The sequence below is a fragment of the Girardinichthys multiradiatus genome, chromosome X (genome assembly GCF_021462225.1).
Source record: "Girardinichthys multiradiatus isolate DD_20200921_A chromosome X, DD_fGirMul_XY1, whole genome shotgun sequence".
NCBI lineage: Eukaryota > Metazoa > Chordata > Actinopteri > Cyprinodontiformes > Goodeidae > Girardinichthys > Girardinichthys multiradiatus.
The window spans coordinates 19,237,429-19,259,489 of NC_061817.1; the positions used below are offsets into that span (position 1 = coordinate 19,237,429).

Below are 22,061 nucleotides of genomic sequence, written 5' to 3' on the forward strand. Positions count from 1 at the left end.
AGATTTATCTTCTCTCTGTGGCTCTTTCTCAGTATAACCATTATGAGTGGTGATGCTCACAGGTTTACACTCCACTAAACATCAGAGTCCCCAAATTTGCAGCAAGCGTAAGGAAGGTGTGTCACCCAATTTTACCAGGCTGTGATCGGTTATTAATGACCAGATTAAAATTACATCTAGGGGGAGGGAGTTGGGGAACAAAACAAAATGAAACTCAAACTAGGCTCCAATATTTAGCTGAACCTTCTATTTTCTGAGGGTATGCTGTTTCTTTTTAAGAACCATCTTTTATGATGTAAAGAATACAGAACCCCATTAGCAGAAAATATTTCATAGCTTTGAATCTTTAGAGGTCCTAAAAGAAAAATTGTATTCAGTATCTGTCCATAAAAGCACTTTGATGTTATAACTAACAATAATATAATCAGTTCACGGTGTTTGTTGGCCTGTATATGTTAATCTGTTGATATGATAACCTCAGTGTAAATTATTGGAGGTTTGAATTCAGGCTTTCCCACCAGCAGCCATCTCACCATACATACACAAACGATGACAAACGGCTTCTCCTTTAAACAGTACTGAAACATTTATTAAAGTTAAAACAATAAATTATGCAAAACTTGATAAAAAACAGTGAAGACTGATCTTCATTTAAAGAGATGCACAATTACCATAAATGTTCTAATGTAAGTCACAACAAGGAGATAGCCAAGGCATAGGATTTCCCAAATAGGTGCTGATAACACGTGGTTAAGCTGATCTACAGCAAACTACAACAAAGGATACAAGATAGCAGATCTGGCTGACCCCATGTTGCTACATTTACATTTAGTTTTCTAAGATCTATTCCCACTTTACAAGAAGGCAAAGGTGCAGTGTCTCAGATGAAATAAAGGAGGGTTTGTTATATCTTATATGTAGAATCTTATGCTGGTAATACAATAGAATGACTAAAAAGATACATTTCAAAAGCATTAAAATAGACAAAAACTAAACATATTTACTCCATATAGGATGTTTACAAGACTTGCTTAGCTGCATGCTTAGAGCAAATTCTATGCTATGCTCAGTTTGTCTCTAGTCTGGACAATGTTTTACTGTTTGTTGCAGTCTCACTTTGCTTATGTAGGTAAAAAAAAACTGTTAACTTTCATTTTCCAGAACGTTTCTCCACAGTAGGTCATCTTTCTGAAAGAATGTGGTTACTTATAATTTGAACACAAAGCAGGTTTCAGAAAATATTACCACCATTTAAACATAATATGCACCAGTGAATGTATTCTGCATTATAAAACACACATTTAGAAGCTGAAGAATAAAATAAAATCTCATTGAACAAGACTGCTGTGCTGAACGTATCTATGCTGCTCACATTCACTCAAACTGGTCAACAAATAGATCTACAATAAAGTATTTTAATGTCGCTACACTTTTTTTTGTTACAGTTCATGTTTTTTCCAGATTAAGATCATTTAAGACAAAATAACTTCGAAGTTAATATTATTACATCACCTGAATGTCAAAAGCAACTATACCATCGAACGAAAAGCCTAAATAGAAAGTGACCTTTTCATTTCCGTGGGGCAAGGAGGCAGAGTAGCGAGGGATGACTCTAATTTTGCTGTCTTTATGCCCACATTGGACATACAAGTTTTCATTTTCTGTCCACCCTTCAATCCGCTTCAGTTGCTGCACAGCTTCCTTGCTTTTCCACACTTCTCCTCCGAGCCATTTTAGCTTCCTCTCACTCAGAGTTCCTTTGATCTGCTTTTCAATAGCACTTCTATGGACAATCTTGTTTAGACCTCTGGCCTTTGCCAGGAAGAAGTGTGTGACTATTCTACTTTTTCTCTGAGACATGTATTGGATTTTTTGTTCACAGAGTCTCTGAAGAGCATCAATGGCCAATAGAAGGATCTGGACATCAGCAGAACTCACTTCTTCACTGTTCTCAGGCCAAAACAGGAGAGACAGAAGAAAGAGGGCACTTGCTGATGACATGTGTTTTCCTTTTGTCTTAAATCTCTTGCTGAGATCTTGTAGTTGTTTAAGGGATAAGAGCTTTGAGGAGCCAGGTAAGATACAGTTAAGAGCTATCTGACAAAAAAGGAAATTTATGAGTTCATTTTCATCAAGATCTTTACATGTCAGATTTCCTGAATACATACTTATGATGTCCTCAAGTGTTTTCCCTGCCCTCTGTGGTTTGTTGTCATAGAGTAACAAGAGGATGGATGTAACATTTCCTCCTCCAAACTTGTACGAGTTCATCTGTCTTTGGAAAGGTGAGAGGATTTTTCCTTGATCCATCGTATCAGTGTTGGCATTTTCAGCTGCTTCATCACTCTCCTTTTGTGTACCACAGAAGAATCCTGCATATACAGCACTTTTCTTTGTCAACCATTTTCTTGGATTGTAAACTTGCTCTGGATCTCTTGCATCAAGTTCCTCATCCTCTTCACTAATGTCAGTCTGAAAGTAGCTCAGGTCTTCAGAAATGCATTCCAGAGCTTGTCTCAAGCTCCTCTCCAGCCCTTTTAACTGCTGATGAAACCTCTGCCAGGGTGTCTTCACCTCTGATGGTATGTAGTCTGTTAGCAAGTACCTTAACAGCTCTGAGTCTCCTATCGTTTTTGAAAAAACATCAACTTCTGACAAGAACTTCAGCAGCCTGCAGCCAACATCCACCTCTCCATAGAATGAAGTGTTAAGGATGAGTGTCTCTTTTTTTGGTGTTTTTTCAGAGACTCGAAAAGCAGATATTCCTTTAAGTGCAATGCTTATGATTTCAACTCCCATTTCTGGAGATGGCTGTTTTTCTTCAATGGTGTCATACAAATGGTAAAACCACCACTTGTAAACTTGGCCCAGTGTGTCAAGGATAAATGTGTCATATGGAGACAGTGATTTCGCTTGCTCTGCCCACTGAAGAGCCTCCTCAAATCTCTCATTTGTGTAAAGCAGCCGGGCAAGCTGTTGTGCCACATAAGCATCTTTTCCCAAAGCTATGAATGCAGCTTCCATCAGGTCAACGGCTTTCTGAACACCATCTCTTTCAGTCCTGACTTTCTGGATAAGTGGTGAAAACGTTGTGTCTTCTGGATCTCCTCTGCTTTTTTTATTGCGTCTAATGAAAAGAGCTGTTATAGTCTTCAGGAATTGATCTCTGTCAAACCTATGATTGATGAGTACGTCATCGTTGATGAGCTCCATGGCAATAGAGCTTTGAGGCAAATTGACAGAGAGCTGACTCAGAATTTCTTTGGCCACTAGGGGATGAATGATGCGGATCAACTCGATGTGTGTTGAATTGTCTCTGATAAAAATAAGTTTAGCCTCATCACTGAGATTATCAACAAAGGCATGATACTTTGCTCCTCTCACAGTGGGAGCAATGCCAAGATATGCCTCGCAATGAGATACAGATATGTAGGAATCCTTGACATAGCAATTTAAAAGAGCCCCAAATCTGATGAGTCGAGTGATCAGTGATGTATGATCAATTTTATCTAAAATATTTTTTACAAAATCCTTTATGTAACTTGGCTGGAACTCTTTACTCATGAGAACAAATGTTAGGATGAAATCAAAGTCTAAGTCTTTAAATTGGAATTTGAGTTGGTCGATTTTCTCGAGGAACAAGGATTTTTCTTGATCTGACAGTTTGTGGGTGACTGCAACAGTTTGAGACGGTGATGCCCTGCACATTTTTTCGGGATCATTTGATCTGTTGCAGATGAGCAGTATGAAGCACAACACTGAGGGATTTATCTTTTTGATTGCAATAACATTTCCAAGATGCCGTCGAAGATTATCAATGTAATCTGGGTTTTGGTCCTCCAGCAGGAGGAGCACAGGAAGACAGTTGTTTTTGTCATTCTCATTTTCTTCCCTCAGTTTCACTGCATGCTCACAGACAGTAGTGACTTCTTTTGACTGTTTCACAACTGCACATCGTACTTTTGTCCTCCTACTCCAGAGCATTTGTCGGGCCACTGTGCTTCCACCACTGCCAGGTTGATGATATATGTTCAAGCTTTCTATGGGACGTACAGCTTTGCGACGATGATTCACATTGTCCAGAATTTCGCTTGCTTCTTTGTAGGCGTCCCGCTCAATGATGACTCCACATTTATGCTTGTCAGCAAGCCAGAAGTTAATCCAGTTAATTTTTCCACCATGATAGAAGTAGAGTTCAGTTTCTTTGATTTCATCTTCACTCATGATTTCTAGGTTTGTGTCATCACACTGGTCAACACTGATGATTTCCAATGAGTCTAGCATTGCCTCGTCCACAGACTTTAGGAAACACAAACCTCCATTTGAAACCGGTAATTTCCTTTCTGGTTGGTTCTTGGAGAGCTGAATGCTTTGAACTGTTGCATCCACGTGACTCAGTGGCATGTCAACAATGCTGATTTCTTTGAGTGAAGAGATGGGACAAGAGAGCTGAGCAAGACTGGACCATTTTTTATAGATTTCCTTTGACTCTGCAATAACTGCTAAGCAATCATGCCCATTCATTTCTGCATAAAACTCGTGGAAAGTCTCTACAAGTGGCTGTTGAACATCAGACATGAGTAGAAAGACTACAACAAATGAACGCCTTGGGAGGATTTCATTGCAGATTAGGGACACAGCTTTTTTCATCTTTTTCTTTCTTGTTTTAATCCAAGTGTTTTCATCACTGGGAACCTCCTGACCAGGAAAGTTATTTCGTCCATTGCAATAGATCCAACTAACTCGGTCAAAGAGCTTCAAAGAATCAATAAGCTCAGAATTTCCCAGTCTTTTGTTGTTTTCATAGTCATGAAGAAAATGTGGGGTTACAGCCTTCTGCTCCTTGTATTTACTATAAAGGCCTGTTGTTTCAGAATCAGGGTCAAAGTCAAACACACAAAAAAGATTCATGTTGACCAAGAAGGTTATGCTGTCAAGATACTCTGGCTGTATTTTGTTTGTCACAATAATGTAATAGAGAGAATTGTCCATGTGTGTTTTTCCTCCTGTTAAAAGAATGGTGAGCTTTCTCTTCTGATCTTCTCTGAAATCCAGAGCCGTCTCATTACTTGAGGATTCTGCCTCCTCTCTTTGTTGGTCCTTCTCTCTCAGATCTTGAATGAAACGGATTAGCTCATCATCAGATATCCGTGGCGTGTTGGCCCCCACTCTGTGATAAGGGACCTGCTCTTCATTTTTCACTTTGCCATCTTTCTCAGAGAACTTTGGGACACCAACACAGTATAGTTTATCTTTAACAGTGCTGGCTTTTGGAACAATGTCATATTCGACGACCCAAGTTTTTTCAGCACTTTCCTTATCAAGAACCTCAATGAAGCAGGGGTTTCTGATGCATTTCCTTGCATCACATTGGTGATTTGATCCTTTAAAGCATTTTTCTATGTAATCTAATGCATCCACAAAATCTTCTTGACTTTGGACTGGTATCCCTATGATTTCACCATGCTGGTGAGTGCTTTTGACACTATCCATTATACCAAAATGAATGGTTCCATTGGCTCTCATATTCATACATGCACATGCAAATCTCAAGACTTCACTTGCTATTTTAGTTTTAAGCCGTTTCGAGTCCAGTTTGTGTGCAGTTTCTAGTGACTTATATTCATGACATGGAACGATCATGTTTTCAGGCCCTGTCTCTGGTGGAAGTATGTTATGCTTCACATATCTAAAGTTTGTTGGACGCTGGTCAAATTGCCGATGCTCACAGGAAGCCACGCCAGACTTTACAATGTCTTTGCTTGCATTAGAGCTGTCTCTTTTCACCTCTCTGTCAAAGGTTTCTTCTGAAACGAAAACATTTTCTGTTTTGTCACGTCTTGTATTACCACTTGAGTCAGTCTTTGTCCTTGTTTTGGACTGTCCTGTCTTTAATAGATCATCTCTTTTCTTGAGTAAATGTTCAATTTGGCCACTTTTCATTCCAATGGTAATGCTGAGATAATCCCTCTGTAGAGTTGTGAGAACTGATCCGGTCACCTCCTCTTCTTTCAACTTTAGTATGTAGTTTTCTTTTATTCCAATAGATTCCAACCAGGAGCTCACATGAGATTCTGTCCAGGAACTGTAAGGCAGTGAATGCCAGTCTGTTGGATAAAAGGGTTCAAATCAAGTGTTAAAAAAAGCTGTTCTTCTAAGTGCGTAGTTATTACAAGAACTCAAAAAGTAAAGACTGAGCAATGTGTATACCTTTTTATTTCAACTTAGGATAAACTCAGAGCACTGTACTTAAACTTTGAAAGAGATTCATGGACAATTAAACTATCAAGTTATCAAGTTATTTCTGTACTGACTGTATTAACTGGATTTCATTGTTTATATTTTTAAATGTTGCATTTATCTTATCTTACTTACCCATATCTGCAGAGTGGCAATCCATTTTCATCGATGACTGTAAGAACAATAAGAGACAAACTATTATTTTCTATATTTCAACTATACAGGTCCTTCTCAAAATATTAGCATATTGTGATAAAGTTCATTATTTTCCATAATGTAATGATGAAAATTTAACATTCATATATTTTAGATTCATTGCACACTAACTGAAATATTTCAGGTCTTTTATTGTCTTAATACGGATGATTTTGGCATACAGCTCATGAAAACCCATGAGCTGTATGCCATGTGTGAGCATCAGGACCAGGTTTCAAGAAATGGTGGTCCCTAGGAACCGGAAGTGGTCCACAGTAGATAGTGTTGTTGGAGATGGTTAGGGCGGTAAGTGGAGGTGGTGTTCTCCAAACGTCCACCATCATCTCCATCCATCATCATAGCCCTGAGTGGGTATAGTTCAATGTGGTTCTGACCACCTCCTGTCTGTAAGCAGACTCATCACTGTCCTGGATCAATCCAATAACAGTGGTGTCATCTGTAAACTGCAAATTGAAAAGGAGTTTCACAGACGGGTCCGCTGAGGGGCAGTCATTTGTGTACAGGAAGAAGAGGAGTGGGGAGAGGACACACCCCTGGGGGCGCCGGTGCAGCTGGTTCTTGTGCAGGAGCAGATGCTCCCCAAATTTGGCAGACACGTCAGTCATGCGTAAAATTCATGTACATTGGGGGTTTTGCAATAGTCACATTAGAAATAGCTCCACAGTTTCAAAACACCCACTGCTTTTACCTTACTTTATCGTACAGGTATGACATTTGGTGCATTTGTAGACCTTCTCAAGACCCACACGAAACTCTCTTGCACCCATACTTTGCAACTGACAGGACGTCAGCAATCTTGGACTGAATTTGCGATTTTGCCATATAGCCTCTGTATTTGATCAAACTCCTACAGATTTTGATCGATTGGCTTGAAATTTGATCAGTTTGCTCAGATGTGATGGATGGGGGATCTAAAGTTATCAGAATCATGAGTTTTTGAGCATGTTGAAGAGGAGGAGCGAAACCTCGCCAAAAAAAAAAAAAAAATTGCTAAAGCTCCTACAAGGAAAGTTGCAGACACACGAAAACTTCTGGGATTGATCCACATCTGCCACTGAACAATATTCAATGATCAAATCCTGACATAATCGAAGTCCCGCCCCCCTGAGAACAAGAAGTGTAATGTTTTACTTTGGAAGGGCCGTATTTGATCCCCTTCACCTAATCAATATCAAACTGTTCCCAGTGACAGATAACAAGATGGTCTAAGTTGATCTCCATTACAGAGAGGTTTGGCTGGAGGTGTGTGGCCATGGCGGCATGGCGAAGTATGGCATCACGCCGTGAACATACGTTTGGCTCTAATTTCCATATTTCTCATCTGATCGCTACCAAAATCTATATGATCAATTCTAATCCCACCTCAAACAGGGAGGGATCCAGGACAACATTTGGTAGGTGTTGCCTAATTACTCCACAGTACCCCTTAGAAGCACTAAAACAGCCAGCCCCAAGCCATGCTTTGACCTAGGATTATGAAATTTGCTACACATATTCAACTTCTTAGGACCTATAAAACATCTCTTGGATCCATTGTTCAAACCCTACAGGAAGTCTGCCATTTTGGATCGAATCTGCAATTTTCTCCCTTTACACAGCTCGTATCTAAACAAACTCCTCCTACAGCTTTTGACTTACTGACTTCAAAATGACTCAGTTTACTCTGAAAATGTATCAAAACCTTTTTACTACATGAAAGCATGTGGGTGTTGTCAATGCTCAAAGTCTGCCTCAAGGCATTAAGGCAAGGTCCCCGCGTTATGCCTTGCTGTGGTGCTGTGTGGAGGGGGGCAGGATGTGGCAGCGTGCTTAAAGCGGGCTGTTTGAGGAGCTTGATATGTGTAGGTGTGGCTTTGTCAGCTTTTCAGGGATGGAACTCACCTGTGGGGTGTGTCTCCGTGGGGACAGGATTTATGGCGTTTGGGTTTGGGGGCATGTGTTCGATATTTGTGTCCTGGTTGGGGGTGGCCCCATGGGGAAATTCATGTTGGGGTTCATAGGGGGTGGGGGGCTCATGGGGTTGAGATCAGAATTCATTGAGGGGTTGGGACTGTTTCATCCTATGGTGGCTCTGGTTGGCAGGCTTGTTAGGACCATGTAGACCCGTCTTTTGTACATGGGCCCCCTCTCCGGATGAGGATGGGGGTTGTTGGGGACTGGAGTAGTGGCGGGGGTTGGTGTCTGGGCCTGGATCGCTCGGGTTCAGACAGTGCTGGCACCAGTCTGGGCTGGTGCTGGGGCAGTCTGCCTGTCTCCACCCCCGGAGGAAAGGGGACCACCTCCTGGGTCGGGGGCTGGTTGCCGCTATGGGGTATTGCCACCTGGACCAGGGAGTATAGAGTATGCATGGGGAGTGAATGAGTTTACAACGTCCATTGTTGTTTGTCTTCACATTGGGTGCGTGGGCTGTTTTTGGTGTCAGGTTAGGTCTTGGAATGCTGCCTCTCCTGGATCAGTTTAGGTTGCCCATCCAATGTGGGGCCTATTTCATCCCCGCCACACTACCTGCTGGTGGTTGGTGTCTCTGCCCACTGTGCTTGTGGTTCTCGGCGTCCGGGGCTGTTGGTGTGTGTCGACTCAGTCCTGGTGGCTGCTTGCCTGGACCCTGGGCTCTGTTGGGCCTGTGCTTGGGAAGTGATATATCCCGGGGTCTTGGTTCTCTGGGTCCATGGCTGGATCCGCTATGGTGTAGACACTGGCGGCGGGGCCTGTGGGCTTCTCGCTGCAGCTCCCTGGGGCTTCTGCACTGTGGCTGCTGGGTGATTCCCCTGGAACTCTCCCCTGCTCTTCTCTGGGGGGCTTGCGGTAATCCCGGCAATGGTTCTTCTGGGGTTCCTGTGCTCTGGGGGGCCTTTAGATGTCTATGGCTCGGATCTCCTCCGTATCTGTCCCAGGTCCAGGGGGGCAGGTCTGTGGCTTCTCACACTCGCTATTGCATATTTTTATGGAGAAACCTTGTATACACAAGCGCACTCACACTCAGACCCATTGGTGTTTAGATTCAGGTGTTAACAGATGCACAAATGTTCTTGTTGGATGGGTGCGAAAACTTGTTATCACTCATGTAAAAACTTTGTGCTGTAGTGCAGCTGCACTCTGCTTTGTATCATGCTCTGGTATGCAGTCCTCCCTGTGTGTGTGGGATCTCCGTTATCTATTTGTACACACACACACACACACACCAGAGGCTGAATCACATTCTGTGAGAACCAGCCTCTTCTCAGCCTCCCTCACACACACACACACACACACACACACACACACCCTGTCTGAACTGTCTGTTGAACTGTGCATATAAATAAAGAGATAAGGTGTCAAAACTTTGTAGTCTGCACTGCAAAGTGAGCTACCCTTGCTGCAAGTAAAACTGTCTCTGTATCGTTCTTGCCTCTGAGTTGACTTAATAATACCTAATATTATCTTGGTCCTCCGCAGCCAGAAAGATTGAATAACCTTATTTTCTTTGCTTTAACAGTGACTCTGGGATCTGTGGGGGAAGCCTGACGTCGAGCGAAGCACTGCTGCACAACCTCCATTAGCCGGAGTAGCTGAAAGTCCAGGTGTGTGAATTCACACCTGGCCAGTGGGTTACCGCCTTCCTCGGCGCGGGGTGACTCTCATAGGATCCAATCCAGAGAGTCACCAAGAAGTCAACTCCGAGGTGAGACAGTTTTAAAATACAGTACATAAGATAAGAAAAAGTCGTTGGTAGTGTGTCGCCGTTAAGGACACTGCATTGGGAAGGTTTTATTCCGCCGTGAAGGGAATAGCGAAAAAAAAGGTAGGACCCCGCCGGGAAGGGGGTCAAATAAAGCGACTAAGGGTTATTCCCCTGCGAGGGAATAGAATAAGCGCTATAAAAGTAAAAAGAACGGAATAAATTGAGCTCATAAAGTACACCAAGTTAACTTAGAAAAAATTACAAAGTACTTAAAATACTAACCGTATGACTGTGTTGTGTGTATATGGAGGACTAAGGATATTAAGAGAATCATAGAAGGATTCTGCTAGTCCTGTGTTTTCTTTTGCCCGAATAAAATTACATGCTGACGATCACTACGAGATACCAGACGGGTTTCATCCCTGAAAATTAACACCGCTGCGGGATAGCCGCAGTAGAAGGGCGTGTTAATGTCCTCTCTGTGATCTCATGTCAGTGAACTTCTATTCGGGACATTCATAGTTTGAAGAAAAATAACAAAGAACAATGGGGAAGAGACAGAGCAAAATCTCTGATTTAAAAGGAGATGTAAAGTTTATGGAAAATTATGTGAAGGGGGCCGAAGAAATATGTACACGATGGCATAAAAAATACGGATTTTCAGGTAACTTAATTATCACTGAAATCCTAAAACTACACGGGGATCTTAAACTGGAGATCATGCATTCAAAAGATTCAAGAAACAATAAAAAACCTTGCCAGATTATAATTTCAAAGGGGACCTTTCAGTCCCTGAGTGCTCACAGTTGATAAACAGATTAAAACAAAAAGATTAATTAAAAAAACAACAAGAGCAGCCTTTAATTGACATAGCCATAATACTGAGGCCTTAAGAAAAGCACAAAAAAACCAAAAAAACTTTCAGGTTAACTGAAAACAAATAAGGGGGGCGGACCGCCACCCATCCCAGTTTAGAATACCAAGGTAGCCCCAAATTATAATGGTGCTATACTACCAACAACACCATGATAAAATGCAAAAGATTCATTTTACAGGGAAATAATTCCATATTGTCTCAGATTGTGTGCATTCTTAATTTTTCCTCTTTGAGAGAAGTTAAATTTCAGCTCTGTGAAACGACCTTGACAAAGAGATGCAGCTGCCTGAAAACAAAGATAAAACTTCTGCAAGCAGCAAAAGCCTGTCTCTGCTGAGAAATGGGGATTGTAACTCTAACCTGCATGTGTCAAACTCAAGGTCCGCGGGCCAAAACCGGTCCCCAGAAGTTTAGTGATTCTCTAGAAGTAGAGCCTTTAATATGGTGATTGTGTGCTTGAATGTTATTTTGTCAATCAATAAGCAGTTTTGTTTACATTCTGCCACAATCTGCCTTTTGAAAATGTTTTGAATCTTGCTCTTTATGTAAAAAAAAAAAAAAAAAAAAAAAGAAATGAAAAATTGGCTAAAGTCTGCAGACACAAAATGAACCTGGATTGAAGCTCTAACTAACTTTATTTAATCTGAGATCTTCTCCAAATGCAACAGTATATGTCAGTCTACATGAGATACTAACAACTTAACCTACTGGTATAATATAAAGATCTGATTGAATATGTGAAACAAACAATGATGAAAGTTTTTCAACAGGTGATGCTCATCCAGGAGGAAGACAGTGTTCCTAGGAAATGCAGCTCATTCATTAACAATACATTTTTCTCCTATAGGTGGAAGTTTTGCTGACTAATCATAGGCTGGATCTATGAAACATTATGTGCACAGACCAAATGACCAAGGTTCTGACTGACCTATGAACCTCACTGACCTGACAATGATAACATGACACCCAACAGACAACACCTTTAAGGTGGACCCACTAAGAACACCTTATTGATTCTTGGTGAATAAAAAAGAATTGAAGCGTTCAAAACAGACCTTGTGGAAACAAAAAGGGTTATGAGGAAACTATGTGCATTTTAAGAATAATAGAAGTCAAATTATGTTCAAAGTTTTGCAAATAAAATTACTCTGACAGAGAAATAAGTAAGTAGTGTGTGAATGTGTGTGAATGGGAATGACTGATTTCATTGTAATGCATCTTTGAGGGACATTAAAAGCGCTAATAAAGGTCTGATGTTCTGATGATCTTTGCCAAATTTATATCTTAATAAGGTTTCCAGAATCTTTTCCGAAAAATCATATAAAGATATCAAAGGTTCTACCTGTATTGAAAATACTGATAACCATAAGAAAGTTCATAGACGCGTCTTCAATTTTTCATAATTCTTTTACAAACAGGGTATTTAAACTTTCATGTGGCCAAATGTCTGTGTTTGACTTTCTGTTTTTGTGAAATAAATGTCTGTTTCATGTTATGTAAAAATTAGAGTCCTCAACATTACCATAATAATATTAGGTCAGTTCTCTATGGTAAAACAAAAAGATTTTAACAGATGTTTAGACTTTTTCCAGTCAGGTTCAAAATGATTGAATTAGACTCAAACTTAACACAAGATGAAATTAACCTTAACAGAATTACTGAACTGGACTGAAATAGAGAAAACTTGAGTTAATTGAAACAAACTTTAGTTACTTGAACTAAATACAAAGCTGACTGAAACTGTATGTTGTATCTATAAAACTGGGTAAGACAAACTAAGATTATAAAATATAATATGCCCTTCATTTTTTGTGCTAATCAGTGAGTGAGTTTTTATTTTAAATAATCGCAACTACCAAAAATAGTGATCTCATTTTTAAATGTAATAAGGACTTACTTTATAAAAAATAAAATAAAGTCCCCAATAAAATAAAATATGATAAAAAAGAATAATAAGAATTTGGAAAAACAGAAGCTTTAAAACCTCTGCAGGAACAGCACTGACACTGTCGAAAGTAGATCCTAATACAGGAATCTAGAAGCTCACTCTAGGGTGGACAGTCAAAGTCCATCCAAGGACACATTTAGATGAGGCAGAGGGACAAATACAGGGTTTAGCTGAAAGCAAAGAGAGCAACATGCACCCTGCCTTAGCTGCTGTCCCACCTGAACTGTGGTCCCAATCATCAACTGATGTAGGGCTTATAAAGGGATTTCCACCATATAAGGTTAAACTAATATCTGAAAAACGACCATTGGTCCGCCAATACCCTTTAAAACCAGAAGCTGAAGAAGGTATCAAACCAGTAATACAAGATATGTTGAAGTCAGGAATATTAAGAGAAGCACCTGACGCTACATGCAACACACCTATTTTTCCTGTGCAGAAAGCAAGCACAGGAAAGTGGAGAAAGGTCCAAGACCTCCGACAAATAAATGATATTGTAGAGCATGCAGCTCCTGATGTCTCAAAACCCCCACACATTGTTGCATTCCTTAACTCCAGATAAGAAATGTTTTTCTGTAGTGGATCTCAGCAATGCTTTTTTCACTGTGTTATTACACGAGGAATCACAGCATCTATTTGGCTTCCAATTTAAAGGTAAAAAATATACCTACACCCAATTACCTCAAGGTTTCAGTGAGAGCCCTCATGTCTACACACAAGCATTGCAGCTGCAGAAGTTAAATCTTGGCTGAATAGAGGGGCCATAAAAAAAGATGACATCATTTGGAGAATAAACCAATATACCAAAGAATTTATACAAGACAGCAGCAGCCCATGTGACACATGGATTTTGCCATGTATCAAAAGGTGGAATGGTACACTTAGTAAATCATCGTTTCTACACGATACATTTTTCTGACTATGCAAATAACTTCTGTAGGTCATGCATCATCTGCTGTAAACACAATCCACAAGGGAACATGAGACCAAAAAGAGGCCAGTTTCCAGCAGCAGCACACCCCTTTCATACCATACATATGGATTTCATAGAATTATCATGGTCAGGGGGAAAGAAATATTGCTTAGTGGTCATAGATGCCTTTTCAAAGTGGGTCGAAATATACCCTGCCAAACACTGTGATGCACTCACAGTAGCCAAAAGCCTAGTGACACATTTCTTCCCCACGTATGGTATCCCACAGATTATAAGGTCAGATAAGGGAACTCATTTTGTAAATAGTGTAATAGAACTATGTTCTAAAGCATTAGGGTTTCAGTTAAAGATTAAGGAAAACAATGGAAGAAACAGGGAGGCCATGGCCCGAATGCCTATCCCTGGTTAAATTATGGATGAGAATAACTCCAAATCAAACTAGTCTTACTCCATTTGAATATGTCCCTGTTTGTGCGTTTGCTGTTTAACACGAGTCAAAACAAAATTTCTAAGAGTGTCACATAGATCTATTGCAGTTCTGTTTTCAGGATTGTCAATATGAATGTTTAAGTCTCTCACAATAATTAAACAGTCATAATCAACATATATCACAGCTAAAAGCTAATTAAAATCACTGAAAAAATGTGTTTTGGACCTATAAATATTCAAGAACATGGTTCGGACCGGGCTCTTTACCTGGAGAGCCATACATTCGAAAGAGTCAAATTTGCCCAGAAATACCTTTTTACACTTTAGTGAATCTTTAAACAAAGTGGTCACCCCTCCACCTTTTCTTTGCTGTCTGCTCTCACAAAGAAAATTGTAGTTCGGAGGCAGCAACTCTATCAGAATGGGAACTTCATTAAAGTCATGTAACCATGTTTCTGTTAAAAACATAACATCAAGATTATGGTCAGTAATTGAAGTCATTGATAAAAAATTATTTTCCTGACAGAGATCTAATGTTCAATAAGGCCAGTGTATATGCCTTAGTGGTTGATATTAACTCTGTGTCTGTCATGATTTGGGGTTGTTTGGTTTTTGGTTTTGGGGTTTTTCCTTATGTTTTTCACTGTTCAAGTTTTGAATCATGTTTCTGTATATTTTCCTGGTCATGCTTTTGTTTTGTCGTCTTGTTCATGTTTTGTCAAGTTTGGTTTTCGGATCTGGTTATGCTTTTGCTTCATGTTTTTCTAGTTTATGTTCAAGAGTCTCTGTTTTGCTCCAGTCACGTTTTGTTCTGTTAATTAAGTTTATTCAGTTCACCTGCTTCAAGTTAATCTGTCTCCTTGCTCCACCTGGTTTTCACTCCATATATTCACACCTGTTCTGTTAGTCGTCATGCTCATGTCTTGTTTTCATGCTCAAGTCTTGTCTTTTTGATCATGCCATGCCTGTCTTGCCAGCCCGTTTGTTTTGTTCCTGCCTCCTGTAGTGAGTGAGTTTTTTGTTATTAAATCTTTTGCACTTACTGTCATGCTGCCTGCTCGTCTGCATTCTGGGGTCCAATATCTCGCAAGCCCTAACAGAATGTCTCCGCCAACAATGGACCTCGCGGATGAGCATCAGGCTAGCTCCATGGACCTCTTTACCTTCCTGTCTGGGGAGGCGGAGAAGTCATTGTGCCGGTTTGCAGGGCTGTCAGTGCCGCAGTCGGCTTATGATGGATCCAGGTTGGCGATTCCATGTCCGGGGACAGGTCCCCTTCGTCGCCGTTCTCTGCCTGCTCCCCTGGCTGCGCACTCTGGTCCGGCAGTGAAGCCCTCGCCCTCCTCTCGCCGCAAGAAATGCCGGCGTCGAGCACCTTCCCGTGGTTCGGTTGGCGAGGAAGAGGTTTCCCAGCCAGCCTACGTGAGGGCTGCAGCAAGTGAGCCCGCATCTTCGTCTGCCATAGCACTGTCTCCCAGGCTCGCTGCACCTCCGCCCATGCCGTCTGCGCTCGCTCCAGCCCGGTGTTCTGAGGCAACACTTGATGAGCTGGAGCAGCGCTTGAGATTCTATGCACGCCAAATAAAGAGCCTCAGGACGACTGGTCTCCTGTATTCCTCTCCTGAGCTGATGGAGAGGATAAGGCAGATAGACATGGAGTATGAAACGGCAGTAAGGTTGTTTTACTGCCGTCCTCCTTCACCCACACCAAGCCACATGAGCGCTGCAGCAGAGCAGCCCACGTCAGGTCTCCAGAGCGCTGCAGCAGAGCAGCCCACGTCAGGTCTCCAGAGCGCTGCTGCAGAGCAGCCTGACTCCAGGCCAGACACACCACAGCCTGACATCAGAATCAGAATCAGAATCAGAAAAGCTTTATTGCCAAGTACGTTTTTGGACATACAAGGAATTTGTTTTGGCGTAGTCAGTGCAATACAATACAAATTAAACAGTATAAACATATCTACAATATAATATAAATATATGTGCACAGTTTTAAGTGAGTGAGAGTAAATATAGAGCAGTATAAGATGCAAGAGCAATACAACAGTGCAGGTGATCATTGTGCAAGTATGGCAGTGCAAGTAAAGCAGGAGTCCAAGCTGAGCGTCAATGTAACGCATAGAGTTACAGTTTACAAGTGTCCTGTCAGCAAAAAAAAGGGGGGGGGGAGAATGTCAGGGTGGTTTCCGGGCTTTGTTAACCAGGCTGGTGGCAGATGGGAAAAAACTGTTCTTGTGGCGTGAGGTTTTGGTCCGGATGGACCGCAGCCTCCTGCCAGAGGGGAGAGTCTCAAAGAGTCTGTGACCAGGGTGGGAGGGATCAGCCAGAATCTTCCCTGCCTGCTTCAGGGTCCTGGAGGTGTACAGTTCCTGGAGCAACAGTAGACTGCAGCCAATCACCTTCTCAGCAGACCGAATGACATGCTGCAGCCTGCCCTTATCCTTGGCTGTAGCAGCGGCGTACCAGATGGTGATGGAGGAGGTGAGGATGGACTCAATGATGGCTGTGTAGAAGTGCACCATCATAGTCTTTTGGCAGGTTGAATTTCTTCCGCAGGAAGAACATCCTCTGCTGGGCTTTCTTGATGAGGGAGCTGATGTTTGGCTCCCACTTGAGATCTTGGGAGATGATGGTTCCCAGGAAGCGGAAAGATTCCACAGTGTCAATTGTGGAGTCACAGAGGTTGATGGGGGCAGGTGGGGCTGGGTTCTGCCTGAAGTCCACAACCATCTCTACTGTCTTTAGAGCTCTGGTTGGACATTTAATAAACTGTCTATATCGGACCAACCCGATTACTAAGGAGTCCGGGTTGGTCCGCTCCACACTCAGTATCTGGTCGGCGAGCATGCGCTGTGCGACCTGCACGTTAGCGACATGACGCCTGACCCTAAGTCAGCCTCTGCTCACGCCACTGAGGGTCCGGCCGACGCCTCAGCTCCTGCTCACGTCACTGAGGGTCCGGACGACGCCTCAGCTCCTGGTCCTGGTCGTTCTGGCCGTGAACACTGGACCAGCTCTACACCCTCTACAGGGTACTCGAGGGTTCACAGGAGTTTGCCCAACCGGTTCACATGTGTTTTGTGGACCTGGAGAAAGCATTCGACTGTGTCCCTCGTGCTGCCCTGTAAAGGGGTGCTCCAGGAGTACGGAGTTGGGGGCCCTTTATTGGGGGCCATCCGGTTTCTGTACAAGCGGAGCAGGAGTTTGGTCCGCATTGCCGGCACTAATTCGGACCTGCTCTCGGTGCATGTTGGACTCCGGCAGGCCTGTCCTTTGTCACTGGCCTGTTCATAACTTTTATGGACAGGATTTCTAGGCATAGCCGAGGGCCGGAGGGGTTCTGGTTTGGGGACCAGTGGATTTCGTCTCTTCTTTTTGCAGATCATGTGATCCTGCTGGCCCCCTCTAGCCAAGACCTACAGCATGCACTGGAGTGGTTTGCAGCCAAGTGTGAAGTGGCTGGGATGAAGATCAGCTCCTCCAAGTCTGAGGCCATGGTACTTGACTGGAAAAGGTTGGCTTGTCCTCTTCAGGTTGGAGGGGAGTTCCTGCCTCAAGTGGAGGAGTTCAAGTATCTTGGGTTCTTGTTCATGAGTGAGGGAAAAATGGAGCGGGAGATCGACAGATGGATCATTGCGGCTGCCCCAGTAATGGGGACACTGTGCCGATCCATTGTGGTGAAGAGAGAGCTGAGCCGAAAAGCGAAGCTCTCGATTTACCTGTCGGTCTACGTTCCTACCCTCACCTATGGCCATGAACTTTGGGTCATGACCGAAAGAACAAGATCCTGGATACAAGCAGCTGAAATGAGCTTCTTCCGTAGGGTGGCCGGGCACTCCCTTAGAGATAGGGTGAGGAGCTCGGCCATCTGGAAGGAGTTCGGAGTAGAGCCGCTGCTCCTCCACATCGAAATGAGCCAGTTGAGGTGGCTTGGGCATCTATACGGGATGCCTCCTGGATGCCTTCCTCGGGAGGTGTTCCAGGCACGTCGCACCAGGAGGAGGCCCAGGGGACGGCCCAGGACACGCTGGAGGGACTATGTCTCTCGGCTGGCCCGGGAATGCCTTGGGCTCTCCCCAGAGGAGCTGGAGGAGATGTCTGGGGAGAGGGACATCTAGTTGTCTCTACTGTCGAGGTAGGAAAACTTTACTGGCCCTCCGTTAACTCTTACATTACTCCTCACCTCTCATCGATTCTTTTTATTTGGCACCCCAAAGGACAATCCTCAGTCAGAGATCAGTTGTACGTTTCCACAAGTTTATTAAAACCAATCTGAATTCAGAGAGGAGACACACACTTACACGGGTACCTGGAAACGTCTGTGTGTTGTCTCCTTTGGAGGCGCGCCACAATACCTTTATATACCCCTCGCTGCTATGCAGTACACATACACAATCATTCTGTCTGTGGGTGTCTCCCAGCAACAATATAACCAATATAACCGTTCCTCATGTCCAAATAAGGAGTGCTTCTGGTTACATCCTTCTGGCAAACTCATCTTCTTTCTGCTTCACCCCCATCCTCCATCTATTTACGACCTTGCCCTCTCTCTGCCTTTTCTCCCCTGTCGTTCACCAATTTATGACCTTGCATTTTCTATGCTTCACTCCCTAAGCTTGACTCCCCTATATCTGCACACAGGTTACACACATAGATAGTTTATATTCTACACTACTGAGTCTGCTGCCCCCGCGACCCGGTCCCGGATGACGCGGAAGACAATGAGTACGAGTACGAGTAATTAACCTCTTAAACCCAGAGGGGTTTTGTGAAGTTTGAGCTCAAAATAACAAGCACAAATCTAACTGAATTTTTCTGTTAACTGTTTTCGGTGTTTGCAGAAATTGTTTTTATCAGCTTTTAGCCAAGATTCTATTATTTCTGTGGATACCACAAATGTTTATGTTTAACTGATGGAACTTGCAGTAAAGAAAGTAGAAGAAAACAAGAGTTAAATTCTTCTCCCAGTACTGGGGGTTGGGGCTTGAGAGGTTAAAACATATTGACAGGTGGGCTTAGGCTATAATTTGATCTATTACAACTTGTCTTGGAGTGGCTTTCCTTTTTTGAAATTTTGTTTTCTTTACGTAGTATTAATTTTAGTTTGTTTTCCATTTTTGTTAAAAGAAGAGATTTCAGAAAGGTGCTGCACACTCCATGCTCAATGTGTATTTAAACAACTTTATTCAAAAATCTGCATTCTTCACACTGAGAACGTTTTCCAAATCAACGCAAAGCATTTTTTTTTAAGTAGTTGATGCTTTACCTTCCCAACAATCCATACATTTGTATTTGAGTGGCCAAGGGCAGTTCTGTTCATCAACATGTTAATTCTTCCTGCCTTCTATCATTTCCTGCTTGGCTGTGTTATCTGGGTGTCTCCCTTGGAATAGCAAATTCTCTTCAAAATCAAACAACGTGCCGTTGTAGCATTTTTAGATTTAGACCCTTAAATACTTTTACTGTATGTTTTACAAAGACAGTCATGCTTTATAAGCTATTTAGAACTGGCAATTTGTTTATTACACAATTCTAAAAAGCTTTTAAACATGCAGTATTTAATAGCAGCAGCAAAGCCTTTATGTTATGATTATCTAGCTCACTGAACTCTATGCAGTTAATATTTTACTTGCATATTTCTCCTTGTGCTCAACAGTTCATGTGCTTTTACATAGAGGAAATACACGACCAGTATATAGTAAAACTGTATTAGGTCACAAGCTTCAAAAAAGGGAACTTTTTGCAAATAGTTTACACTTAGAAACTGAAGCAGGAATAAGAATAATCTATTGATTGCATTTCAAAAGTGTTTTGTTTTTTTCTGTATACATTCCCTGCCTCTACATACATACATACAACAAAAAGCCTAAACAAAGTGCTCACGATCTTTTTAGGTGTATAACTTAAATACATTAAAGCAGATTTTCTCTGCAGTATAATTAAAACATTTTTTGACAAATTTATTTTACTTACCAGTGTTAAACTTGTAGGCTAACTGTTTCCAACACCCCCACAGTTTAGCTTTGTCTGGTTTGCTTGACAAATAAACCTTTTCCTGTTCTTGTGCTCTCAGTGGGTGGGACTTTTGCTTGTCTTTGCAATTGGTTTCGATTGTGGAGCAATAGAAACTGAGCAGTAATTTTAACTGAAACGAAACAAGTAATGCAACTTGGTCAACTCTGCAGAACATTTGTTAATTTATCCATTGTTCTTTTGCATTTAATAGAATTATAAGTACTAAAAGCAGAAATAGCCCTATACGTAAGCTACGTAGTTAACTAATACTAATACTAATACACTAAAACTAATACACTCCTGTACAATATACTGTGTATTTCTGTGAAATAAACACTATTCTGACACTTTTCAAGCAGTTATTGGACTGGTTTATGAATAGATTACCTTGATCCGAAGTTGCTGAAGCACTATGATTTAGTGAACTGAGGGTCACAAGGCTTACAGTGTGTGTTATACCAAGAGGGAGGAAGCAACCCTGGATTTTAAGAATAGAAACTGGAAGAAACCGAATGCTTAAAACAGGTTTTATTCCCACTAAGATGTATAAATCAGGTATAAACAAGCCATTGTTCGAGCTCTAAAAAAAAAAAGCTTGGACAAGTCAAAGAAATTTAATGGAAATTTACAATGAAGAGTAAAACATAGAACTAGAAACAATTAGAAAGCCTTGAGCTAATAAATAACTTCACAGCTAACCAATCCAGTTTAAAATAAAATCAATGAACAGTCTTATTAAAATTGGACACTGCTGCTGGGTCATTAAAATGTTTAACCAGCTATCTGTAGAAAACATTCATAGACAGTTTTAATAAACTCCTTTTAGGAATTCTACTAAATTAAATAAGACATTTAGTCATACAATGCCTGGCCAAAAAAAAAGCCGCCACCAAAACAAAATAATATTTTATTGGACCGCCTATAGCTTTGATTACAGCATGCATTCGCTGTGGAATTGTTTCGATAAGCTTCTGCAATGTAACAAGATTTATTTCCACCCATTGTTGCATTGATGTTTCACCAAGATCTTGCATTGATGATGGTAGAGTGTGACCGCTGCGCAAAGCCTTCCCCAGCAGATCCCAAAGATTGTCAATGGGGTTAAGGTCTGGACTCTGTGGTGGCCAATCCATGTGTGAGAATGATGTCTCATGCTCCCTGAACCACTCTTTCACAATTCGAGTCCGATGAATCCTGGCATTGTCATCTTGGAATATGCCCGTGGCATCAGGAAAGAAAAAATCCATCCATCCATTGATGAAATAACCTGGTCATTCAGTATATTCAGGTAGTCAGCTGACCTCATTCTTCGAACACATACTGTTGCTGAACCCAGACCTGACCAACTGCAGCAAGCCCAGATCATAGCACTGCCCCCACAGACTTGTACAGTAGGCACTAGGCATGATGGGTGCATCACTTCACCTGCCTCTCTTCTTACCCTGATGCCTCCATCCCTCTGGAACAGGGTAAATCTGGACTCATCAGACCATATGACCTTCTTCCATTGCTCCATCTTTATGCTCCCTAGCAAATTGAAACCTTTTTCTTTCGGTTAGCCTCACTGATTAGTGGTTTTCCTAAGGCTTTACAGCTGTTCAGTCCCAATCCCTTGAGTTCCCTTCGCATTGTGCGTATGGAAATGCTCTTACTTTCACTATTAAACATATTGTAGCCCGGAGTTCTACTGTTGTTCTTCTTTGATTTGATTTCACCAAATGTTTAAGTGATCGCCGATCAT

The 22,061-nt window shown here is 41.9% G+C and overlaps 1 protein-coding gene across 2 annotated transcripts; it reads right to left on the reverse strand.

The window, feature by feature from the left end:
- Positions 1–564: 564 nt before the first annotated feature.
- On the reverse strand, positions 565–20,370 carry LOC124862262 (sterile alpha motif domain-containing protein 9-like). Of its 2 annotated transcripts, none has more exons than XM_047356081.1 (3): positions 20,279–20,370; positions 6,376–6,412; positions 565–6,107 (listed from the first exon to the last, which is right to left on the reverse strand). In XM_047356081.1, exons 2-3 carry the CDS (start codon positions 6,404–6,406, stop codon positions 1,504–1,506), a joined length of 4,635 nt encoding a protein of 1,544 aa, XP_047212037.1. In that variant the 5' UTR covers positions 6,407–6,412; positions 20,279–20,370; the 3' UTR covers positions 565–1,503. The 2 variants fall into 2 exon arrangements, with proteins under 2 accessions (XP_047212037.1, XP_047212036.1); XM_047356080.1 differs by lacking the exon at positions 20,279–20,370 and adding an exon at positions 15,349–15,458.
- Positions 20,371–22,061: the final 1,691 nt, after the last annotated feature.